Source organism: Pelodiscus sinensis, chromosome 13 (assembly GCF_052426305.1).
Source record: "Pelodiscus sinensis isolate ZL-2025 chromosome 13, ASM5242630v1, whole genome shotgun sequence".
Lineage (NCBI taxonomy): Eukaryota > Metazoa > Chordata > Testudines > Trionychidae > Pelodiscus > Pelodiscus sinensis.
Genome location: NC_143064.1, coordinates 7227263 through 7252367, shown reverse-complemented (window position 1 = coordinate 7252367; position 25105 = coordinate 7227263). Strand labels below are relative to the sequence as shown.

Genomic DNA, 25105 nt, shown 5'->3' with positions numbered 1-25105 from the left:
ATACACAGCAGTGCTCACGCGTTGTGTCCGGCAAGGATCTGTAGCAGGTTTCTACTAAGTCTCTGGTTGGTTTCATGATTCTGGCTTGTGCAGTGGGACACCTCTGAGGTATATGTGACAAGGTGTTCAAGTCTGTAATAGGGAGATGGGGCATATTACAATGACCCATGATCATGCTGTTCAGAAATCAGATGTGCAAAGCCACTGTGGCCAGTGCCCTGTGCAACACAACAGCTACACCATTCCCTTATAGACCTGAATATAGTGTAGGAAAAGTGTTCACGAAGATTAACTCTAATAGCACAGCAGGCTTTTTCTTCTTGAAAGCCTTAGTGTCCACTGCGAGAAAAGTCTTGCTGTCTGTTCACCTGAGTTCCTGTCTCTGTGCTGTGGTACAGCATCTCAGTGTTACTTGGTTGTGGAAGTTAGTTGTTGCCTATGTATTTCTAATACTCCCTGTCAAGAACCTGCTGGAGTGCAGTGTCTGTCTGCCTTGTGGCAGGTTTGTATGGATGCCCTCCTTATGTTCTGGTTGGTGTCACCATGCACATGACTGGAGGGTGCTGACACAGTGACTAGCTGTGCATCAGAAATGGCATGAGCAAACCACCTCTTGCATGGTATTTCCTCTACACAGCCCAGCTCTCGGAGTTCCATGATTACCCAGGTGGCTCTGGAATCCTTTTTGAGCAGTAACTAGCAGTCAGGGAGGATTGTCGTTCTCTGGAACGTTTGTCTCGAGAGGTCTAGGCAGCCTAGTCACTTCGACACGCCCTAGTTCCCGTCTGGTCTTCCAACAGCTCTTACAGAATATCCGTCTGCCTTTCTCCAGAGGGTTGCCAATAATTCACGGCTTGGTAAAGGGTAACATAGACTCAGTCTGAAGTTTTGCCATTTTCTGGCTGTTTCATTACCACTGTTGCACTTTGGAGGATCACCGTGAGCTTTGTCCAGGACAGCAGATATGTGGGGGAGGGGAAAGGGATTCATGGAGTGTTCCTTGTGCCCGGCTTCGGATAGACAAGAAACAGTGATGATGTTTCCAGGGCTTCTTCAGAGGCCACAGAAAGAGCAAAAGACACCACTCCCAAACCTGCTTCTGCCAAAGGTGCATCAGTGCATTCATCTGGGAGGCCTATGCAGGCAAAAGCCATTTTTCTACTTCTGTGGCAATGACTGATCGTGAACCCCAGGCTGAGGGGGCTAGAATGCTTATATACGCACTGTACAAAACCATAGAAATATGTTCCATTTACAAAGGATCCAGTTTTGAATGGAGCCATGGAAAGCACTAAGTTAGAAAAGTCAAGAGAAGACTTTGTGATCAACTTCCCTGAATTTTGGAAGCCCTGAAAAAGTCAGGACCTTCTCAGATTGCACAAAACTGCATCCAGTCACTTTTCTGTGCAAAGTAGCATGGGACAACTTTATGGCTTTTCCTTCCCCCATACTCTTGTCTTTGGGCATCTCTTTAATACGTTTGTACAGCCTCCTAAATAGGGCCCCTACCAACTTAGTCATGTTTGACTAAGGAGATGAGGAAGCTGACTAGAATGAATTATTTGAAAATGTTAATAAGGAAATAATCACTCCAAATATTGAGATGTAATGAAATTCACTAGAAGCTTGGGGTTTCTCATGTCACAACAGAAGAAAATAGCAGGTGTATTAATAATGGAGAAGTTGACTAATTATTATAATACAAATACTTCTCTTGTTACACCCCCAGATGCCAATTCATCAGAATCTGAAGGAACTACTTGCCATCAGAGCTGAGCTCCAGAAGAAAGTGGAGGATTTGCAGCGTGAAGCTGCTACACGATCCATTTCTTCATCATCGGATAGAGGGTCCTCTCCTTCTCACTCAGCCACACCAGTGCGCACTTCTGTCTGATGTGCAGCAAAAGCCATGTAAAACTGTTCATGTCAGGTGATCTGCATTTATCTGCCTAGAGACTGGTGGAATATTTTTCCTGTCTCCCAAGGATTGTGAGTGACATAATTGCTATGAATCTACATGCCTTATTCTTTTGTGTCTGTTTCTGTTATGATGAGGCCAAAAAGAGCTTCAATAGTTGTGATGATATTTTCTGAAGTTGGCAGTTCCTGTATGTGTTTTGACATCCCTCGCTAAATCATCAATTGTAAAATTAACTTTATTTTGAGCAACCAACAATTTAACCATCTTAAAAAGGAACCCATCTGTCAGACAGATAATGTGTGAGGCTTTTTGCTGCCTTGGGTACAGAGGCTGGTTGAGAAACCCAAATGAAATGCCATGTAATGTTTGTGCTTAATCAGAACATTGTGAGAGATCTTCTGAATGAAAGCTCTTTATTTAATGCAGTACATTATTTTTATCTAGAGCAACTGCTATTATTCTTGGGGACATATTTAAGTAATTGATGCACTTTGAAACAGATTTTAAATTAAATATTTTCCAGTGCAGCCAGTTTTACACTTTGAGTAAATATGCCATTAAGAATGAATGGTAATGAAAGTAAACAGGATTTGCCAATTAATACACACCTACTCGTACTTGTATGATGTAATATATTTGGTGAAGCATGGATTTTAGTTTTTTTAAATGCCTTTTTTTACAAGTTTAAATAAATCTTTTGACTGTTTGTTGTCCCAATTCACCCTCATGAATAGGAGACAAACTTAATCATGTCTGTCTTGTACTCAGTAACTTGTTTTCTAGCAAATGGTTACAGTTTGGATTAGACTAACAGTGAACTATGTAAATTGTATAGTCTGTATAGTTCCACGAATTTTAAATGTGTCCTGTTATATATATATATATATATACACACACACACACACACTCTCTCTCTCTCTCTCTCTCTCTCTCCAATTCTTTATGTATTTATGTACATGCGTATGTGATGTTAAACATGCATACTCTTCATTTTCCAGTTATGGGGTCAGAAAATTGATGCTGCCTCTCCAAATGTTTTGGAAGATATTAACTGTTACAACTTTGATGTTTTTAAATAGGATCTTAATTGGTTTCCTTGCAGTAATAAAGCCTTTTGTTTTTTGTTTTTTAAATGCCAACATTTTCTCTCTAAATATTTCCAATCATTTATCCACATTTTTTACATAAAATCTTATTTCTCATTTTATTCCATTTTTATTTCAGAACTATTTGATCCATGTCATAGTGACACCTAGTTTTTTTAAAAACAATTCTGTAGTTTTCTCAGCAGGCGTGGAAGTGAAATGTGCTTGAAATTTCCCTTTATTTTTTCCTTCCTGCATGACCAACCTTTCACAAGAATCCCAGTCTCCTCCTTTGAGCATTGAAGAGACTGTAACTCCACTTGCTGGCCTTGAGTTGTATGAGTCAGGTGCTGCCAGAAGGAGGAATTAACCCTGCTTCTTAAGAATTAATTTGTTCTGTACACTAGTTGTCATTCTTACTGTATGTGGATAGCCATTGTCCTGCTAAGCTAGATGGAGGTCAGGAGACCCTGGATGTCTGTAATTAGGCTGCAATTTATTCCTAAATGTCTGGGAGTACCCGGCAAATAGAGTTGTAGAGCATAGGTAATGCCATACTCGTTTACATGTAGCCAGGAGGTAGGGAAAGGGCTGCTGTCAGCCCTCCCCCTTTACCCATCAGGTCCCCAGCCGATCTGCAGTTGGGCTATCCGCACCCCTGCCTCACATGCATTTGGGAGGAGGGGCAATACAGGAGCAGGGGGTAAACTCCTTCCTGTACTAGCTATCGGCATCTTAGCCTCTCTACCTTCCGCCTTCTACTCCTTTAAATCCTTTAGCAGTCTGTTTGATCATGGGATCCCTTCTCTCCGGAGTATCTGCACTGAACATCTGTCCCAAGGAGGCACCACAATCATCTTGGCTGTGCCGTGAGGCCATTGTTGTATGTCACTGTGCCAAAGTCCCTTTCCCGGCTTCTATCGCAAAGCTGTTGTGCTTAACACCAAACTGGTGACTGCTTCTTTTGCAAGTGTGAACTGTGTTGATACAAATTCTGTATCGTCTTATACACAGTGCACTATGCCTTCCCATGTCCTTTTTATTTCTGATAGTAAAACATATTTCTATAAGGGTCTGTACACCTGAAGCAGAATAGTTTGAGGACCAAGATGCCATATTTGTTAATGTAAATCTCTTTCGTAAGAGATAACTAAGATGGTTTTTATATAAAAACAACACTAAGTATACCAGCAGTGAATTTTATACAGGCAAAATATGTTGAGTTGTGAATTAAACTCCTTAGTGCTTCAAATTTAGCATGGCATTTTATCCATCTACTGAAATAGAGCAGGCTGTTTTTTAAATGAAACCTAGAGAAAGTAATTTGAAATTTGTTCTTTATTAGCACTAGTGATTGTGCGCCACAGTAACTGTAAAAGGGATAGTTGGAATAAGTGTAGCACTTTCAGCTATTAAACTCTCTATGCTCAGCTACAATGCATGGATTCATTATTATACAGAAAAGTGTCACTCGTCCCTAGAAATAGTCTATACGTGCCACAGGTCTCAACATGCCCAAGTGACCCTGTCATTTCAAGAATAGCATCTGAGGGATCATCCTGATATAATGGGGAGTAATAAGCAAAACTGACGCGCACTCAATAGATATTGACAAAGATACTTTTTTGGTTTTTTACTCTGGAATGTGAAGTAAAATGATCTCTCAGCTCTGCTCCCTGTGAGTATTCAGCATCTTATCCTATTCAGTGAAAAAATTATTACTCTTTACTCCTGTAAAAACAGCAGTGGCAACGCCATTCTGTGAGCGGGAGCAAAGTTCTGTTCTGACTGATGCATCTTCAGTGGAATTGTTAACTATGTTCCAGTAGCTGGACGTTCAGAATCTGTCCTCTGTTCTACCTGGACAAATCTCCTGCAGACAAAGGAAGCATGTACAAACTGAGGCAGATTTGACAACGTGTCAGAGATCCCAGCCTGGGTCTGAAGCATTGGTAGTTAAACCTAAACTCACCAACTGTTTTAAGGTGCCGGAACAAAACACAGAAGTCACATTTCAGAGCTGAACAACATTTCAAATGAAATCTATTTCCCTCTGATTGGTTAAATGTAATTCAGTTTAAAAAAACAAAGCCCAAAACCACACTTCATTTTTACTAAACTGGTAAATATAATTGTGTCCAACTGTTCCCAGAGCACTCCTCCCCATTGTTAAACCCTATCCCCTTGTCAAGGAATTAAGGCTGATATGAGACATGTTTATGTTTACTCTTAATTTTTTTAATAAAACTAGACTTTGGCATGCTATATTTAATCAAAATGAGTGACACTGCCAGGTGAAAATAAGACCTAAGAAATCTCCCAGTCCACAGTTGAATTCTAGAAAGGTATCCAGAAGAACAGGTAAGGCACACTGTGAAAATTATGTGTGTACTCACAAACTTTTGTATAAAAAGTGTTAAAAAGCAGAAAAGGGTACACTCTATTTTTTATATGCATAACCTTAAAACTAAAATACCAAAATTCTCCTGCTTATCTAATCACCTGCATTTGTCAGGGAGAATGAGATTTTTACTGTTCTACCTCAAAAACTAGTCAGCAACAAGTAGTATCAATTTTAAAATGGGCAACATGCTGAGTCACAACATCTGGGGCCAAAATCTTAAGTTTATAAATCACCATTGCAGGGGAATTTCACCCACGGAGGAACAAATCCAGAGTAATATATTTCAGAATTCTTTGGATTACTAGAAAACTCGGGGGGTAGGTCTACACTTGCACCCTCTTTCGAAAGAGGGATGCAAATGCAGCTGAGTGAAATTGTAAATGAAGCGCAGATTTGAATTTCTTGCACTTCATTTACATAATCACGTACTGCCGCTATTTAGAAATGCCCTATTTCGAAATAACAAATGCTGTGTAGACATGGTTATTTCGGGAGAAATCCCGTCTTCCGAAATAACCGGTAAACCTTGTATGAGGAACAAGGATTATTTCAGAAGAAGGGTTTTCTCCTGAAATAACCATGTCTACACAGTGTTTATTTCGAAATAGCGGTGGTCCGCACTTACGCAAATGAAGCACAGGAAATTCAAATCGGCGCTTCATTTACCATTTCACTCAGCTGCATTTGCATCCGTCTCTCGAAAGAGGGTGCAAGTGTAGACATACCTTGGATTCCAAATTGGCTACACTGAGTTGATCAGTGGTTTGGGATGGGACAGAGTTAAGGTTATTAGTTCTGTTATAAACTTTTCCATTCTTGGCAATATCCTTACTTGCAAATTTTCAAGAAAAATTCTCAGCAAGCCAATTCTCTTCTCTTAATGTGATTAAAAATAGTTGAGGTAACTTTAGTAGGGCTTTTTATGTGTGTGTGTGTGTGTGTGTGTGTGTGTGTGTGTGTGTGTGTGCGCGTGCACGCAGATACATTTAAAAATATTCCTCCACCCTTTGTCAAACACACGCAAAGAAAACACACAATACCAAATGTCACTGTATGAGTCAGTCTGTTTTTATTCATGATTTTCCAATGGTAGTTCAGCTATCAAATTCCGATTTTCCCTATAATCCTTATATGCACATTAGCAAAATGAGTCCACTTTTTCACAGTGTAATACACAAATTAAATTTGGTACAGATCAATTCTGCCTTGTAAACTGTATGCCCTGCTTTTAAATGAAGATTTCATTCAAATAAATTGTTTACTCTATCTAATTTCATCCATGCTGTTTTTGAACATTTGTCTCAGAGCAATTTTTAGCAACTAATGCTGTCTTTCCACTTCAGATCTTAGCATTTTTCTTCATTTTAAATGGTTCTTTTCATGGACTAATTCTACTTTTACTACAACAAATAAGTCACTAATTATACTGCGTTATATGAAAATGTTATTTAATAGACCTTCCGATGGTGCAGTAAAAAGTGTCAAGTGAAAAACAATGTGACAATTTTCTGGTTTGAAAAGACAGCTACAGCTTTACCAAAAAACCCCACAAGTCACTAAAATATAGTAACAAGCTAAAACTTTGACTTGTGACGATTTCTTATCAAGGATCTATTTCATGTATGTACAGAAAACGATTTGATTTTTCTGTTATTATAAGTGATCTCAACTAACTTACAAAATATGGGTAGGCTGAGTGCATGTCCACAGCACAGGGGTATATAAAGCTTGTAGCAGGGGCTTGTCTATATTTTGGACTAAGTTAATTAATTTCAGCTCCTTAGAGACTAACAAAACAGGTAGCGTTAGGCACAGGCACGCTAACTGAAAATATTTTTTCCTCCTTTCCCTCCCCATCCCCTCCTCTTTTTCTGCTATTTATTTGTGCCTTTGGACCCCTTACTCCATTCATCTGAAGAAGCGGCTTGTGCCCATGAAAGCTCCTACTTTTTTGTTAGTCTCTAAGATGCTGCAGGCCCATTCATTGTTTTTTGTTTTTTTCCAGTTACAGACTAACACGGCCACCCCTCTGCGACTTTCATTCATTTCACTTAGCATTGGATTGTGTGTCATTTGTCCTGTATCCTACCACTTTTGACTTGCAGCTATCGCACCCCACCCCCCGGATACTTTAAAGGGGACTATCTGATATAATGTACGCAGTTTCAATACAGGGCTTCTTTTTTTGTCACCTATTTCTAAATATGAGGGTCTTTAGGAGAGAAGCAACAGCCCTATCAAATTCCCTTGGAGCACAGAGTAAAACATAACAGCTACATCTAGACTGGCATGATTTTCCGGAAATGCTTTTAACTGAAAAGTTTTTCCGTTAAAAGCATTTTCAGAAAAGAGCGTCTAGATTGGCACAGACACTTTTCCGCAAAAGCCCTTTTTGTGGAAAAGCGTCCATGGCCAATCTAGACGCGCTTTTGTGCAAAAAAGCCCCGATCGCCATTTTCGCGATCGGGGCTTTTTTGCGCAAAAGAAATCTCAGCTGTCTACACTGGCCCTTTTGCGCAAAAGTTTTGCACAAAAGGGACTTTTGCCCAAATGGGAGCAGCATAGTATTTCCACAAAAAGCGCTGATTTCTTACAGTAGGAAGTCAGTGCTTTTGCGGAAATTCAAGTGGCCAGAGTAGACGGCAAGTTTTTCTGGAAAAGCGGCTGATTTTCCGGAAAAACTGGCCAGTCTAGACACAGCCAACTTGCGCTGCTACTGAGAAGTTACAACTAAGAATTAGTCTAGATACCGTACAAGAAGACAAAAAAAGGTGTATGTCCCTCCTGAGATTGCACAGACACTCAAATGACGAAGAATGGGGAGACAAAAAAATGCCACAAAAACCAGAGTAATTGTACTTTAGTTTAATATTTAATACATTGTCATAGTCCTAGATTTGTTTGGATTTTTCTGTCCAATTTACTAACCTTTTTGAAGGTAAGTCTGTGGATAAATCTCACTTTTTTTTTTTTTTTTAATGCAATACACTCAGTAGTTGCTTCTCCTGCACTCCACATTATGCTATTGTAAACTTGGAACAGGATTTCTGCTGAGTATATCTGTACTTTTCTTAATATTGTAACTATACATTAAGTAAGGCATAATTGGTTACCAGAATCGTAGAAAAGACTGGGGGGAGGGAGGCAGAAATAGCTTCTGGGCTAAAATCTGGTATTCTCAGTTCTAAAATCTGGTATTCTCAGCTAAATGATTTTGCAATAAAAAATGGCAATATCTGTTAGTGATTCACATGTCTCAAATGTTCTAGTTTTCAACACTCCCTGCAAGGGTTAAGTGATCTGTGCTAAAGTAAGCAAATCTTGAACATGCCAATCCACTGGACAGTAGCCACAGTGACTGTACAGTGCAATAATAATGAGTCCTATGGCATGTTAGAGACTAAGACATTTATTTGGGCATAAACCCACAAATGCTCATGCCCAAATAAACGTGTTAGTCTTTAAGGGTATGTCTACACTAACTCTCTAGTTCGAACTAGGGTGGCTAATGTAGTCATTCGAACTTGCAAATGAAGCCCGGGATTAAAATATCCCTGGCTTTATTTGCATGTTCCCAGGCACAGCCATTTTTAAATGCCCGGTAGTTCGAACTCCCTGCCCGCAGATAGGGCTAGGTAGTTCGAACTAAAGCCCCTAATTCGGACTACCGTTACTCCTCCTGCAATGAGGAGTAATGGTAGTCCAAATTAGGAGCTTTAGTTCGAACTACCTGGCCCGTGCCGCGTGTAGCCGTGGGCAAGGAGTTCGAACTACCGGGCATTTAAAAATGGCGGCGCCCGGGATATTTTAATCCTGGGCTTCATTTGCAAGTTCGAATGACTACATTAGCCACCCTAGTTCGAACTCGAGAGCTAGTGTAGATATACCCTTAGGTACTGCAGGGCTCTTTGTAGTTTTTGCTGAAACAGACTAACCCAACTACCCCTCTGAATCTTGTCACAGTGCAGTAACAGAAATGCAACAAAAATTGACAATCTATACCCACTTGAACACTTTCTTTCATCGGCAACAATGAAATATGGAATTACGTTCACTTGATCTACCCAAGAAATGGCTCCTAGTGCTGTACCGGGGCCATATGCTAACCTTGATCTCCAATATTTATCTAAAAATGATTTTACACTACACATGGTCGGCTAAGAAACAAACTACGGTGTTTGTTTGGAAATATACAGTCACATGAATTCAACTTTGTGGCTTCGCTAGCATGTTGGTTTCTTTATGTGCTCTTCAAAATTCTGCAAACCACCACACTTCCACCTTCATAAAAAGTCTAGGATATCTGAGCCCTGGTCTATATTACTCCCACATTCCTGTTCTATCTAATCTACGTCGCTGCTCTTCTCCCAGTGTCTTCCGCACAGTAAGGTTGGCAGGGAAGCTGCTCTCCCACCTATTTATTGCATCTAAACAGACGTGCTAAATCGCCTGTCAGTGTATGTCCCTGCAGCATCAATGTAGTGAAGACAAGCCCTAAGCAAGTATGAATACTGTATTCCTGGTCTATTTTCCCTGCTCCGGTTCCACAGAAGCCAATGGTTACACGAGAACTTTGGAAATAGCTTATTACGTTTTGTTTTGTAATCCAAATACATTCATAAAACAAATGTATTTCTGCCTTTAAAGCTATTATAAGGCTTTTAAATGCATGTGTCAAAAACCAACAGAGCATAAGGAATTGTACAGCTGCTGCAAAACATGTATAGTCAGTTACACAAAAACATACCTAGGCTTATAGACATACCTACAGGCACGGCCCCATGCAAGTCACTTCCCAAACTCGCTCAGTTTTAACTTCTCTCTGAATTCAAGCGACTCTGAAATCTGAACATGTCCCTAGTTCCATGCAGATGTCCACAGTTTTCAGTTAATCTCACTGACAAGGTAGACGTTTGTGTTGTCACAGCCAAATGCTGGAAGTCAAGGCTCAAGGGCCGGTATCAGATGCAGCCACGTATGACAGCTTTACCTGCCAAAATCCCACAGGGCATGGACTGCAATTAGCGGTATCATTATCTGGTATCAAAATCAGGCCCTTGCCTGTGAGTAGAAGTCGTGCATGACGTGCATCCTCAACTCAAAGCCTCCAATGAGCAAAGGCATTTGTCATCTCCCAGGACCTAGCCAGAGGCACGCACTTCTTATGTCTGTTACTCTAAAGAGCAAAATCCACAATCAGCTGGCTGCACACACAATTTTCACTGCTGACACTGGCCTGTGCAGGCTCATAGCTGATGGCAGAAATTGGCTGGAAGTGATTTACAAAGGTTCTCGCATGGTTTGCTTTGGAGCGTTATTTTACAGGCACTTTGTCATCCTCACACCTGCATGCTCTGGCACTCTTTGAAAAAGACATTATCCCAGCTGCTTGTCCCGCAAGTGAAAATCCTACATGTAGCTTGGAAGGCTATTGAAGCACCTCTTGTGGTTTTGTATACAACTTGATATCAATCCTACATTATTAAATTCCATGTAAACATACAACTCTTTACAAAAACAAAAAAAGACACTGACATTCTAGCCCTACAGCTTGTATCAACAAGAAGCCACGTCTAGTCTAAATACACATTAAATAGCTTGGATCCAAATTAAATTAAAAGCTGAATTACAAGCATGTGAAATGGTTTGTGTGTGTCTGCTGCTAGCGCTCTTCCAGTCCAAGGCCATGCACTAGACCTTCGCATTGTCTTGTGGTGGCTGCGGCGGCTCGGCTGACTGTGTTTCTAAGACCGAATATTTAACTGGGGAGGGAGAGGAAAAAGAATACAAAAAAGAATTAAAAGTCCTAAAATACTAGTCAAGTGGGGCATGATGGTGGGAGGTGCTCAGTGGCCTTGGGAAAATCCTTTCATCTCTGCACCTATGTTTTCCCATCTCTAAAACACAGCTGATGACCTCCTTTCAGGAAGTAATTTAAGAGCCATTGCTGACAAGTCTTATGGCAAAGTATTACAGCCCGTTTTTTGCAAGATCCAGCTCCAAGGCCTCTGGATTACAAGTCTCTTTTGTGTGTGCAGTAAGTGAGCCAGTGCCGCTGTGGCTGTGGTATGAAAAGTGGCAATGCCATCAGTTATATCAGGGTGGCCAACCCATTATATGAAGAGAGCCGAAACAGTGGTGGAAAAAATACAAAGAGCCGCACCAGAATTGAGCCGCCGCACCCCTAGAACCTCCTCCCCCAAAAAAGGCCTCCCCTTCAGGCTCCCGCCAGCTGTGCTCACCGGGTTCAGGGAACTGGGGCCATTTGTAGGGGCGCATGGGGTGGCTTCATGAGCTGCGGGGGAGGCTAAGCAAGCCGTGGGTTGGCCACCCCTGAGATACATCAATGCTATGACTTGCTTACTCGAGAGAGGCAGGCCTGGAAGCCGCGTGTGACACTTAACAATGGGACGCACGTACTGATGTTTAGCAGAAGTTGTGAAAAAAAACCCAGGGGTGCCAAAAAACCACTCACCTTGAGGCTCTTCAGTTACAACAGCTTCTGTGTTTTCTCCTTTCACATATTCCGCATTAAGCCCCTCTGTGAAGTGATGATAAAGCGAGTCAGATAGGGAAGGAGACCGTGAAGATTTTTATGAAGACTTTTGCAGAATTGTCAGTAATGAAGTGTGTCAGCTGCGTAACTAAAAACGCCCTCTTCCCAGCCTCCAATGGGCTAGTGGCACAACAGATGACTATCGGAAAACATCAGAGAACACTGTACCTTGCAAAGATTGACAGGCTTTGCAAGATACCATATATCCTTGTTCAGAAGGTGTAACTTCTAACACTATTCCTTTTCTCTGACTATGTGCAAGGTAAAGACATGCAACAACTACATGAGACCACCCTCCACACTAACAGGGCGAGAGCTAAATAAAACTGCACGAAAAAGGTGTGATCATTAAACAGTTTCCATACAGCAAGGGCACCTTCTCAACAGCCATATACAGTCTATTTCTCACCAAATACTAACTTATGCAGCGGTATCTTACCGAGGTGTGGGGAAAAGCAGTTTTGAGCAAGCCTGTTTGCGGCAAAAACATCACACAGAGGTCCCCAAACGTGTACTAGTTAGAGCTTTAAATGCAAAAAAAGAAGCCTCCAAAGTGTGCAGCAATTAGTAAGGCAAATGCAGGCCTGATTCAGCTCCTCCTTTTAGTAGCACCTCATGCCAGGCTGGGAGCTGAGCTAGGGTGAAGCCAATCAGGGTTGCGAATAAACAGACCATTGGCCGCAAGCACTGAACTGGCCTTGGCGTCTGTGGAGCTGGGTTCAGCTGCACCCATCTGGCCCAGGATCTCCTGATTTCCACTGGCTAGCGGTACAGAGCAGGGCCGCCAGCCACCCCCACCAGGCCCGTCAGAACCTTTGCCGCTATACACAGTGCTTGAGGGCATCAGCGCTGCAGCACCTACCTGCAGTGTCTTAGGGCTCCACTAACCCAGCCCCTTCAAATACCAGCACAGAACTACCCCCGGCGTCCAAACGTTTACCAGCGAGTTTTCTTAGGCGTTGTCATTCTGCGGCACAGGGCTGGGTCTTCAGCACGCACGTGGGTACCTGCACACGTTGTACTTGTCCCTTGCAAGGGGCGAGCTGCTATCAGTGCTCAGCCGCCCACCTCGTGCTGCTCATCTCTGGGCCACGGGGCATGCCTATGCTTTCAGTCAGGCCTCTTGTGGGCCTTCCCCTCACCCCCTCATCTGTTGCACTCAGGCAGTTGATTTACTTTTCTGCTCTACACAAGCTCAGGGCAGGCACAGGCCAGAAGAGTGCTGCAACAGCCCCACTGCAGCTGAACAGTGAGTCCCGCTGCGGGGCTTGCACTGGGAGCAGAGCTGCCATGGAGGACACGCCACCAAACATGCTCCCTGGGGGAGTGCTGGGCAGGAAGGAAGGGAGAGGAACAGGCAGTAGAACAAGGGTTTCACGGCTTAAGCGGGAAAGCAAAGTGGGCGGAAATGCAAGGCCAACGTTACCTTGCCCCTCTGCAGCTTTGAACAACAAACACACGAGTCTTACCACAGGGCACCGCCTCTCCGGAAAAGAACTCCCCACGGCACCGCGCCTGGCACTCGCACCCGGCGTGTAACCCGCCCTGCTGCCGCCTGTGTCCGTGCACCACATGGGCACGGCCTGACTTAGGCTGGGAGCAGCCTGTAATGCTGCTTCTGAACAGTAGGCAGAACCCGCGACCCATAGGTATGCTGACAAGTTGGCCAGCCTTCCTCCCAGTACGCGGTGGCAGCGCGCCAGTGGTATGGCCACTAGGCAGCACAGGCCAGCAAGCCATCTGCTCCCGGAAGGCAGCAGGGGGCTGATGGAGCCCACCTGGCTGGAAATGGGGGTGTTGTAAAAACAAGGTGCTTGGGGCTGCCACTCCGCACTGTTCACTTAAACGGGATCTACGCCTGTCACGCTGTGGTACAACATGGCCCATGTCACTGACACTGGCTAACGCCCCTGCGATGCTCCGTAGGAAAATAATTCAACGGGGCCTGCTAGCCGTGGCTGAGACCAGGTCTACACGAGACACATCAGGTTGGCTTACAGAGTGCCACTTGAGCATGGCGCCAGCTTCCCACTGGGACGCCACCGGGAGTGCTCCCTTACTCCTTGCGACTGTGAGGAGGACTGGCCTCAACCAGAGCCGCCCTCAGCATTTGATTTAGCGGGGCTTAACGAGCCCCACTGGCTATATCCAATGCCCACCGATCGCTCTCTGGTGTGTCATTGTAGACTTGGCCTGAGGCATTTCAAAGCAAAGAGCAGCTGTGTTGAAAGTGAACGGCAGGCCCGGGCTACTGTTTAACAATGGCTCAATCCACACCAGGGTTAGCAACCCTGCCAGCCAAGGCCAGCAGAGCACAGAGCGTTGGCATTTTGGGAAAAGCAGATTCTGGGGGCCCGTGGGACACTGCATGGGGAAGATGAAGCTGTATTGGCCTACTTCTATTCCCAGGCCGCATGCCCGGCCCAATCAAATAGCTAAGACCAGCTTGAGGCAGCAGGCGATCTAGGCAGAAAGCAATCGCTGCAGGGGACGGGCTCCACAAAACCGTTTCCGTGTCTGCTGTTAGCGATCAAGTTAAACACTCCCGGCGGCACAGGCAGAGCAGGGTTAATGGTTCAAGCCCACACTGCCCTGTTCTGCCCCAGTGCAGGGCAGACGTCAGAGGCTGCCTGGCAAGTACCTCTGAGTTAGGCTTTTGTCCCAGCTGAGGGCTGGGTGGTTTTATGGTAAAGGCGCAGGCCTGGTCCAAGTGGAGCTGGGTTTGAGGATGAGCTCTCTCTATGTGAGGGGGAAGGCACCTGCAGCACACTGAACTCATGTGCCCAAATCTCTCTCTGCCTCAATTCTCCATGTACAAAATGGGGCTCTTACTTTGCTCACTCACTGAGCAGGCTGCATGGACAAATGCACCAGGAGACCCATGATTATCCCCTGCACCTGTTAAGCTACAGCCTGTTCAAAGGAGGTGAAAGGCCATATGGCTAAAAAGCTGAAGGGATGAGAAGGCCAAAATGCACTACAGTGACGCGTAAGATGGGCCCTGCTGCCTGGCCTGGCACTAAGGAAGATACAGCCAAACCGCATGGCTGGTCACTTGTGTGATTTACTTGTCACATGATGACAGGCCCCTAAGGCACGCTGGCCCTGTTACATCTGTGGGGTGGGTCTATTAATGCTGTTGGGAGGCAGGGTGCGAGATACAAGTTGTAGGAAAGGGGCCCAACAGCTGCCCGCAAAGCCGAAATTTTCTCCTCTGCTGGTGCAGGAGGGCTTCCGAGTAACACAATGGTGAGGTGAGATACAGCGAAAGCCACGACCCACCCAAACAGCCACCTAACAGCTCCTGTGGGAGAGCAGTGGGCATTCGCTTGCTGCTCACAGCAGAGGTTTGGGAAACAGGCCTCCTGCACGCTTCTCTTCCTTGATCTACCTACCACGAGCTTGCAGGCTGCCCTTGGGCCAATTAATAAACCTGTATGCCCTGGTGTACTTGGCAAGTAGCAGCCACTGACTGACAGGGCGTCTTGGGAGGCACAAGGCATGGGACACATTCTGAGCCCCTCTGACCAGGCGTGTAATGTATTTCCTGCTCTTAGTGCAACTCGCTAGAAAACCAATTCACACAGGAGCTGGGGCAGGGACATGAGAGTCTGAAAGTGCAGAGCATCTTTCTCTCCCCTTATTTGCTTCAATGGGTGTTGCCGGTTCTCTCTGCTTCAGGCCCAGTCGCCGTACACAAGTGCAACATGCTGGCTGGCAAAAGAAAGGCCTTGCTCCAAATGGTGAGGGCGATGCTAACAATGCAGGGGCACTTTCTAATGGAGACGGGTGCCCAGCTCCCACTGGCAGTATGGCACCTAATTCCCTTAGGCTGCTTTGAAATTCCCAGCCTTACGCTTAAGTCTCCTTTCCGTAAGTGTAGCCAGCACGTCTGGCATTCTCCCCTGTAACTGCTCAGGCACAGACGTACTGACTTGGTTCTGCTTGACTAGGTCCTGTCAGAACCCCACTAGGTCATCTTGATGCTCCATGATACCAAGGTGATGACTATTTCAGGACAGAGAGGCCATGTCTACACTACAAGGTTATTTTGCAATAAGTTATTTTGAAATAACTCCCAAAGTAACTATTTCAAAATAAGCTTACTCCTCTTCAGAAGCGGCAGTTACTATATTGAAATAACGAGCCCTTTCTTTTGAAATAACAGGCTTGATAGTGTGGACCTCGCCTTGTCATTTTGAAATAGCTCCCCTGTGTAGACATGCCCAGAGGCATAAAGGATACGGAGAAAACTGGGAAGAGTGCATGAATATTCAGTCTAAGGGTATGTTACGTCTACCCAGCACGCTTATTTCAAAATAAGCTATTTCAGATTTTTTTTCCAAAATGGCTTATTTCGAAATAGCATGTCTGCACTACAGGGAAGCCTCAAAATTAGTCCAAGGTAGACTTCCCTAATGTGGATGTGCTGCCTCGAATTAGAGCGCCAGGAGGCACTGGAGAATAACGAGCTGAATGGCTCTGGGGATGAGCTATTTTGAAATAGCTATGTCGGAAGAGGTGTTATTCCTCGCAGAATGAGGTTACAAAAGTCAAAATGAGCCGTCTGTTATTTTGAATTATTTGGAAATAACAGAATTGCTGTGTAGGCGCTCGCATTGTTATTTCGAAATAACTGTGCTGTGTAGACACCCCAAGTGAGCTCCAAAATGCAAACTGAGCCCTATATCTTCGCCTTTGGACGGACTGGGAGAGAGACACAGAAAGAGCCAAGTGTGCCTTTGTGCTACCAGCGCACGGTCATTCCGTAACACAGCAGCCTCCCCCACCACATGTGTTTTGCTGGGATAACACCAAACACAATTTATGTTTTTCAATAAAAAGCCAGTTCTGCGGCTGCTGACTGCTCTCGGATTTCTGTCATGCAATGCAATGCAGCTAAGGCCTGACATTATCCCAGCATGCCATGTCTGATGGCTTAAATTAATCCTCCTTTATAATTAACTTTAATTTCCTGCTGCCTTTCTGGGCTTTGCTTCTTTCGGCTTCCCTTTTATCAAAGCCTTTTTTTAAATTATTTATTCTTTCCAAAATATCATTTAAATGGGGGGGAACATACAAGGGCATTTTAGTCTATCACATTCATTCGACTTTTCCTGCTGATCTAATTTACCAAAACTCTTACCTGCTTGTCGCAGCCGCAGCCAGCAAAATTGCAGCGTTTCAGTGTAAGTTTCTGCCCCAATAGTGAGGGAGACGCTCAAGGGATTTTTAGTGATTAATTTTAAATTAGCTTTTCTAGCTGTTTATAACAACTCCTTGGAAACCCTGCACCAGAGCATCCCGTCCTGTGCTTTCCAGACCACCGGTGTTCAAATGTCAGCCCTGAATTAGCTCGTCTTTGTCCAGTTGCTACACAGCATTAAAGACAGCTACGAAAACTACAACCAGCATTTTCCCCTGCACATCCCACACAGACGCACCTGCTGTGGCTGCCGCAGGGATGTTACACGCCAGGGAGTGGGAGAGAGAGTGGACCAGGGGCCGGAGGTGTCCATAAGACGCCCACTCTCATGACCCACATGATGGAAGGGTTTGAGAACAGCTGCCTTGCCACGGATTCTGCAACTTCTTCCTTTACCAGCTCCCATTCCTCCATCTCTCATGCAACGGAGCTCGCCTGCCCTGCCTGTGACCGCTGCTTCCCTTTCAGAATCCTCCTCTTTGTGTTTCACTGTCCCCCATGGACCTCCCCAGGCTCTCAACAGCCTTGTCTCCCCTCCTTCCTCCACCTGTGCAATGCGAGCCCCTCCCCACAAGCTGGCTGAGCTTGGCACAACAGCCATTCGCTATGCAGCACCTGCCCTCTGGACAGCAAGAGCTTCTTGCCAAACCTCATCTCCGAGTTCGTCTTACTCCTCTGCCCTCCCCCATCGGCTGCACCTCACTGTGTCCCTCGCTGCTGTGATGACAACTCTACCACCGTGTTAGCGAAGGTGCACAATCAAAGGAGTCTGTCCAGGTGACTGAACAGGTTCAGGGTCTCCTGCGGTGAAGTGCTCACTATCAAAGGTGCTTTACAGAAAACAGACGTGGCTGAACTGTAAACCCCTAAATCTGCTCCTTCCTCGTTGCTTGGTTGTTGTAGGGTCGCTCATACAGGCAGGACGGCTGCATTTGTTATTTTACCAATGGGAACAGTGGAATCTTTTATTTTAGAAGGCAATCTTTCCAGCTAAGCTTGACAGACAGATGCCTGGGGCGGGGAAGACCCTGGGGCTACTAAATGTAATTGTGTAGTATGCAACATTGTTAAAGCCACATCCTGTAGGACCCCCACTGCAGGCCTCTTGCTGGCACTTTTTCCCAGCATGCCTTTCTGGGGTAAGTCCTTTAAATGTGACAGAATATAGAGGAGCCATTTTGGAATCAGCTGCTGCTTGCTGTATCTCCTCTCTTGGCCTAAGTTTTCAACTCCAGTTATATTTCCTCTTTCTTATTCCTCAGTCCATGGTGCGTGTGCGCGTGAGTGTGTGTTGTCAGTCAACAATTCCATGTGCAGAGGCAAGGGGCAGCAGAGTCCCCTCACTGCACTGCAGATGGGGGTAGCTGCTGGAGGAGCTTTTCCCCTTATCAAATGGCAGATCTGAACAGTTTGTTGTAAGAAAAAAAACAACCCCTTAGACCCAGAATTCCTGCGGGAGACGGAACAAAGCTGCCCCTTGCAAGGGCCAGAGCTGACACCCGCAAGTTCTTTCAAGTTCCAATGAATACTTTATCCTGACAATATTCCTCTGCCAGGTGGAGGCTGATGGGGCAGGGAAGCGTCTCCCTCTCCCCCGCCCCCACAGGGTTAATTTCAGACAATAATAAATCCCAGTCCGGTGTCCCCCGACTTTCTTCTTGTTCCTGCACTTCCCAAGGTGCAGCTCAGCTCCTCATGCCCTGCCACAGAGAGATTGTGGTGGAGGCCAGGCTGTATCCCGCCAACTACGCACACCAAAGGTTTGCTTCCAGCCTAGACCTTCTCATGCTGCCTGTTGCCCTCCCCTGCAATCCTTGCTCTTTCAGCTACTTAGCCCACGGCTGGAAAACATTTGGGCCCCCCCGGCTAGGGACGCAGCCATGCAGCACTGCTCCTATGAGCTGATGCGGCTGGAGCTGCGAGGTGGGTACCACAGCATGGTTGCTGCAGCCCCAAGGGGGATTCATTTCTCTGAGGATTCCATGGGGGGAGTCGTCCCCCCCACAAATCCCTGGGGGGGCGCTCCCCAGGGGCTGCTGCCCACTCCTCTTGCACAACATGGGGGAGGTTGCTGCCCCCTGCGTGGACCCTCGGGAGAGGTGCTCAGGACCGTGCCCGGAGGGGCTCGCCTCCTCTTTCCCCAGCAGGCGGTGTGCTCTGCTCGGCACGCGTGACCCACTTACGTTGTATGCTAAAGCAAAACTTCTTTTGCTGGTAGGAGATGTAGCTGGTCACGGCGCCGATCAACGCCATGGCGAGGGCGCTGGCTATCCCCGCGATTGTCCCCGTCTCGGCGGTGGTGCCTACAAAACGCAGGGATGCATGTCATGCTTCCACGCAGATCAAGGTCTGGAACAGTTATTCCAGGGATCCAGCTGTTCTCTTCCCTCCCCCCAGGCCACCTAGGCTCTTCTGCAGACTCCAGGGTTGGCCAGGACTTGTGGTCTGGGATGTGTGGCTGGCAGGGGCTGGTATTCGCACACGTCTGTCACTCAGAGGTGCCGCGGTAGCAGGGTCGGCCTAGGGCTGAGCAGAGCTGGGCTTCTGAACATCACCACCTACCTGCATCATAGTCACTGCCGCCGCCGCCGCCACCTGGAAGAGAGACGAGGGGTGTTAGGGCTGAGGCGGACGATTTGCATTCGTTGGTGTCGGGGGGGGGGGGGGGATCAAACTAACGGTGATGCTGTCCATCACGCCAAGCCTCAGCTCTGCTCCCCATCCCCTGACTGACTCCTCCAGCCTGCCCCTGCAGCCCCACCAGCACTGCAAATACCTCCTAGAGCTGAAAACTCCCCTGCTTCCGGGGTGGCCGGCTGTGAGGAACAGACAATGCCCCGGGCTCTGCGACAATGTCACAAACAGCTTATGCCAACTGAGCGCCGTAAGCGTCTACAATAGACTTTCGATCCTGCGAATGTGTCTCACTCACTCCACCTCCACAGAGCGGCTACACAGCGATGTCCATGCAGCAACAACACCAACTGTCGCTGGCTTTCAGAAGCCACCCCCCAATGCCCCACGTGGGCTGGGCTGTCAGTACAAGCGCTCCTGGTGAGGGGACACACCGCCTACACAAGCAGCAAAGTGTGGAGACACACAAGTGATCCAATCACCATGGTAACTGCACACGGAAGTGAATTAGGGTGACTTTAGTGGTGCAGACTGCCCTTAGTGGCCAGCACTTTAAGGTCCCCCTGTCTCCCGGGGAGTCTAACCCCCGAAATATGCAGGCAATAGAAACTGGGACAGAAAGACAAAATGGAAAAGCGGGGGGAGGACCAAGAATGAGCGAGAAAGAGAAATTAGGCTGACAGTAGCTGGCAGCAGCTATGCAGCCACAAGAGATCTTTCGGAAAAACTGCAAAAGCGCATCGAAAAAGCGATCTGCTTTTTCGAAAGAGCATCCCCACTGAATGGACGCTCTCTCGCATTTCGGCTGTGATTACTATGGACGGAGTGGCCACCAGGGCACTTGTGCTTTTTCCAGGAGGCCTCTTCTCTCAAAAGAACTCCCTCTTCCCCGTCCACACACACCTTCTTCTGAAAAAGCTTTTTCAGAAAAGGGCTTCTTCCCCACAGAATGAGGATTACCAATGTCGGAAAAACCCCTCTGTTCTTTCGATTTTCTTTTGGAAGAACGCGATTGCAGCGTGGACGGAATATAACGGTCGTTTTTCTGAAAATACTCTGTAGTGTAGACATACCCTCACAGAGGCGTTCAGCAGAATCTAGTCCTACAAGTCTGAGTACCCTACAGCCCCACTGCTTCCAATGGGAGCTCAGCACCTTGCAGAATTAAGCCCATAACAGCTGCTCAGAGATTTGACAAGCTGTGTTTTAGCAGGAAGCACTCATGCCCCAAACGAGTCGACTCTCACATTCGCTTATTCCAATCAGAGCCACAGCAGAGACGAGACTCAGTGCCCAGGAAGGAATCCCGGGGAGAATTCTCACTCACTCCAGCAGAGAATCCCAACGGGGATGTTCCTTATTATTTTATTTCATCTTTTACAAACTGTGATACAGTGACCTTTATTCAAGACGCACTTTGTACAAAAGTACCCAAGCTGTATTCAGAACCAGAACTTGGCTTGCCAGACCTATTCATTCTTTCACCATAAGGTGGGATCTGTTCCAGGGATTTGATGACTCTGCCTCTCCTTTCTATTTGCTTTTGTTGTGAAGACATCATACATATTATCAGAGGAGCCGTCTTAAGTGGGTAGCCCTTTCTGTATGGCAGAGGAGCTCTCGATACCCTATTCCTGTGCTAAGCAATGTTTTGAGCACTGACTATAAAGGAACGATAACTGACAAGCTATACAGAATCACACAACCTACTTGCATTGTCAATAGAAAAATGTGCAGCTAAGCTCCATAATGCCAAGGAATCTTTATTTAGCCTGAAACATTTTTTAAAACTGCTTTCCTGGGAGAAAGAGGATCAGGAGTAAAACAGTTCCCTCCAAAATCTACAGTTAACAAAGCACTGTAAATAAAACTTGCATTTACAGAAGTGGGTCAGCATAGTATTAATTACTCCAGTGCCGCTTGTCTTTAGCACAGGGAAATACTGATTGGGCTGGGGGTGTTCATTTTTTGAATATTAATACTATGGATCTCAATAACTATGAAGCCTAATGCATTCATCATAACCCTCAAGAACCAGTAGTGAAGGAAAGCTTTTATCTTTTCTGCCATGAGAGGCAAAATGTCCGTATTTTCAAAATATTAATCACGAAAGGTAATTCCCTGAGCCAGTTCCCAATGCAGTGGGGCTCATGCCCTTGACTACACTAGGAGTTGGCTCATTCCTCAGAGGACTTTCCTCCCCATAGGTGAAGCCCAAAACCTAGAACTTCCTAACTGATGAAGTAAGTCCTCACCCAGCGCCCACTGCCGTTAAGGAATGTTGACTTCAATAGGAGCAAGAGCAGGTCCTGACAGTAAAATCCCAAGTAACGACCACCCTATCTTGTAAAATGCAACTTTTAGACGCTTGCTTACTATCCATTAACATAAAATAATTGCTCCTGGTTTTGGAGTTAAAGAAACCAATCGTCCAAAAGTCTTCTCCCTCCTGCCAGTGGAATTTACGTTTGTTCCTTACCACACTCCTCCTCCCAGGCCTCAGTGTGTAATTCTGAGATTCATGTGAAGAAAGAGACTCTTGAATCATGCCAGAAAGGTGTGGACAAGCTTAGGGTAGGATGCTTTGTGATCAGAACAGCTGCTCTTCTTCCTGTACTGCAATCCATATGGGATGTAGTGCTAATAAGGGAACAAATTCATCTGCATAGGTGTCTGCTCTTCGCATTCCTACAACTTCCCCGGTCTCGGGGGCCATGAAGGCTGCAGACACCCTGCGTTCCTCTCTCCTCGGCTTTGCTGGGATACAGCTAATGTCCCCCTTCACCAGAGCTAGCCAGGGCCTTTCCCCATGTCCATAATACTCTTCTCCTGGGGGACATTTCTTAGTTTCACACTGGCTCTTCTGGGAGCCAAGGATCCAGAACCAGTAGCATGCGCTCTCTGGCTTGGGGTAGAACCCAACAACAGTGGACGTGGTCAGCACAGTGTGAAGACCTACCTTTCTTCTTATCAGGATGGTAGTCCCCATCATCCAAAACACCGACCAGGTCCTCATCTGAAAATGCTAAAGCAACCAAAGAAAATGAGCTGGCTTCCTGTAAGTCAGACATTGCTATATGTTGCATATTCAAGGCCTTTCACCAGATTGTTCAGTGACCTCTACTAACCCTGGCAGGCAGAAAACTCTCTGCTAAAGCATCCAGAAGGTTGCAAGTGGCACTGCTGGATTTACATGGAGTAGGAGAGGGTGAGAAGCTGATGAGCATCAGCAATTGGGTATCTCACTGTCATGTTGTTTCCCTGACAGTGCCCACATGGTGCTTTGGGAATGATGGATCTGCTGAGACATACAAAAAGGAGTATCTCTTGCTTACCAATCTACCGTCTACCACACAGCTAGTCACTCAGTGCCATATTTGAGCTGTGCAGACAATGCAATTTGAATACAGTCTGTCTTCTGAATGGAACCTTGCAAGTATCCTGAATTCAACAGGAGCACCCATCTGTGTGAGCATCTTGTCATCTTACTGTGCTCCAAGTTCGGGAGTGGCACAGATTAAGAGAGGCCCGTTGGTCTATTGGTGGGTCATGCAGTACTGGTTCGGGTTTGGTACGTCACTGTATTCAGACGGGCTGATTTTCTCATTTAACTAGTAACTGCAAATATTAATACTGGTTAGTATGAAACCACAAGACATGGGGGGGAGGAAAGCATGCAAGGAGAGAGAGGCTGGTCTGCCAAAAGAATTAGTTCAGCAATGTCTCTATCTGTTCCCTGGTGCCTTTCATTGGCTTTATCCAAATTAAGCACTAGGGCCTTATTTTGGGGCTAATCCAAAGCCTACTGACGTCAATGGCACTGATTTTAATGGACTTTAGATTCAGGCCCTAGCAGAAGTCTTGAGCACCGGCTGTTTGTGGGCAAGGCCGATGCTCGGCTCCTAGAAAAGTCAGACCCTTGTCTCTTCAGGAAGTTCTCCATTTAGCAATTGGCATCGTCCTCATTGCACTCAGGTCAGCTGGCACACAATGGGCTCTGGACCAACCTTCCCTCTAATCTTTTCCATCCACGTGCATATTTTTTCCATCCTTTGTGTGAAATAAATGTTGTGATGTGCATCAATGCATGTGTGAATGTGCACCACCAGTAGAAATACAAAACCTTAGCTGTGGGTGCTCTGCTAATCAGCTGGATAGCACTGGAATCTCTCCTGAGCGGACGCACAAGCCCCATTCTGGCTTGTGCAACCCCTGATTGCCTATTGAAAAAGTTCCCCATGGAGCAATAAGGAACCCACTTTCAGGTTTACTCAGTCTGCATCGTGCTCATAGGAGAGGCGCATAAACTCTCAAAAATCAGTTGTAAGTTTGTCTCTGAAACGGCTTCCTCATCCAGCCGGGGGGTGGGTGGGTGTGTGTGTGTGTGTGTGTGTGTGTGTGTGTGTGTGTGTGTGTGTGTGTGTGTGTGTGTGTGTGTGTGTGTGTGTGTGTGTGTGTGTGTGTGTGTGTGTGTGTGTGTGTGTGTGTGTGTGTGTGTGAGAGAGAGAGTACGCCCAGGAGATATGCGACGTTAACGTTTAAATCCCTGTTGTTCCAAACCAGACAGAGACAAGACATGAATCCAGTGGACCCAAATGAAGTGCGCTAGATCACTGGACTATGGAATACAAGGGAGGTGCCATCATGTTTGTGTGAAAAGACATTGGTGGACAGGTGCCTGACTCCAGGAGAGGGTTCATGGCTGTGAATCCCGCATTAAGCATTTAACATTAGGCCGTCTCCCCAGCATTTCCTATTGGCTACCTTAGGCAGCTCCCATTCAGCATGCTGGCTTCTTTGAATTCTTTCAATAGTACTTAATTTGGGGTTGTGATCAATTTTCCTTCTAATTTTTTTCCATCTGCATGGAATAAATTTTTTCATGTGCACCAAGGAATGATTTTATGTGCACCACCAGTAGAAACACATGCTGCCAGCTGTGAGCACTGTGGATGCTCTGCTAATCACCTGGGAGGCATTTAAATCTCTCCTGCACAGCTGCCCAAGCGCTCAGCTCACAGGGAAGACCGGCTGTGATTTCCACTAGGTGGCCGGGTTCCTACAAGTTAAGCACTGCAATGTTCGGCATGACAATGCCTAAATCCCCCTGGTGAATCCAGGCCTGACAAGGACAAGATGGGAACTGGAAAACAGCTGGTTTCCACAAATTGTTAAGGACATACTATGCAAACTACAAGCACATACTGAGCATCCAAACTGCAATCCACAGGCACAGCAGTGTTCAAAAAACCCTTTTTCTCCCTCAAGCAGGCCGTAGCTTCCGTGCTTGTTTGCGCTC

General features: G+C 46.0%; 2 protein-coding genes across 7 annotated transcripts in view; one reads left to right on the top strand and one right to left on the bottom strand.

The window, feature by feature from the left end:
• The window catches only part of MTMR1 (myotubularin related protein 1), a 65836-nt gene extending 58408 nt beyond the window's left edge, over positions 1-7428 (top strand). For all 4 annotated transcript variants that reach the window (XM_075941093.2, XM_075941092.2, XM_075941094.2 and 1 more), the window contains one exon: positions 1730-7428. In XM_075941093.2, coding sequence (XP_075797208.1) covers positions 1730-1894 — 165 coding nt within the window. In that variant the 3' untranslated portion in view covers positions 1895-7428. The remainder of the gene's footprint in view (positions 1-1729) is intronic.
• The window catches only part of CD99L2 (CD99 molecule like 2), a 93825-nt gene continuing 75176 nt past the window's right edge, over positions 6457-25105 (bottom strand). For all 3 annotated transcript variants that reach the window (XM_075941101.2, XM_075941100.2, XM_075941099.2), the window contains 5 exons: positions 22766-22831; positions 19735-19767; positions 19356-19475; positions 11886-11951; positions 6457-11172 (listed from right to left, as the gene is read on the bottom strand). In XM_075941101.2, the coding sequence (XP_075797216.2) occupies positions 11102-11172; positions 11886-11951; positions 19356-19475; positions 19735-19767; positions 22766-22831 (356 nt within the window). In that variant the 3' untranslated portion in view covers positions 6457-11101. The remainder of the gene's footprint in view (positions 11173-11885; positions 11952-19355; positions 19476-19734; positions 19768-22765; positions 22832-25105) is intronic.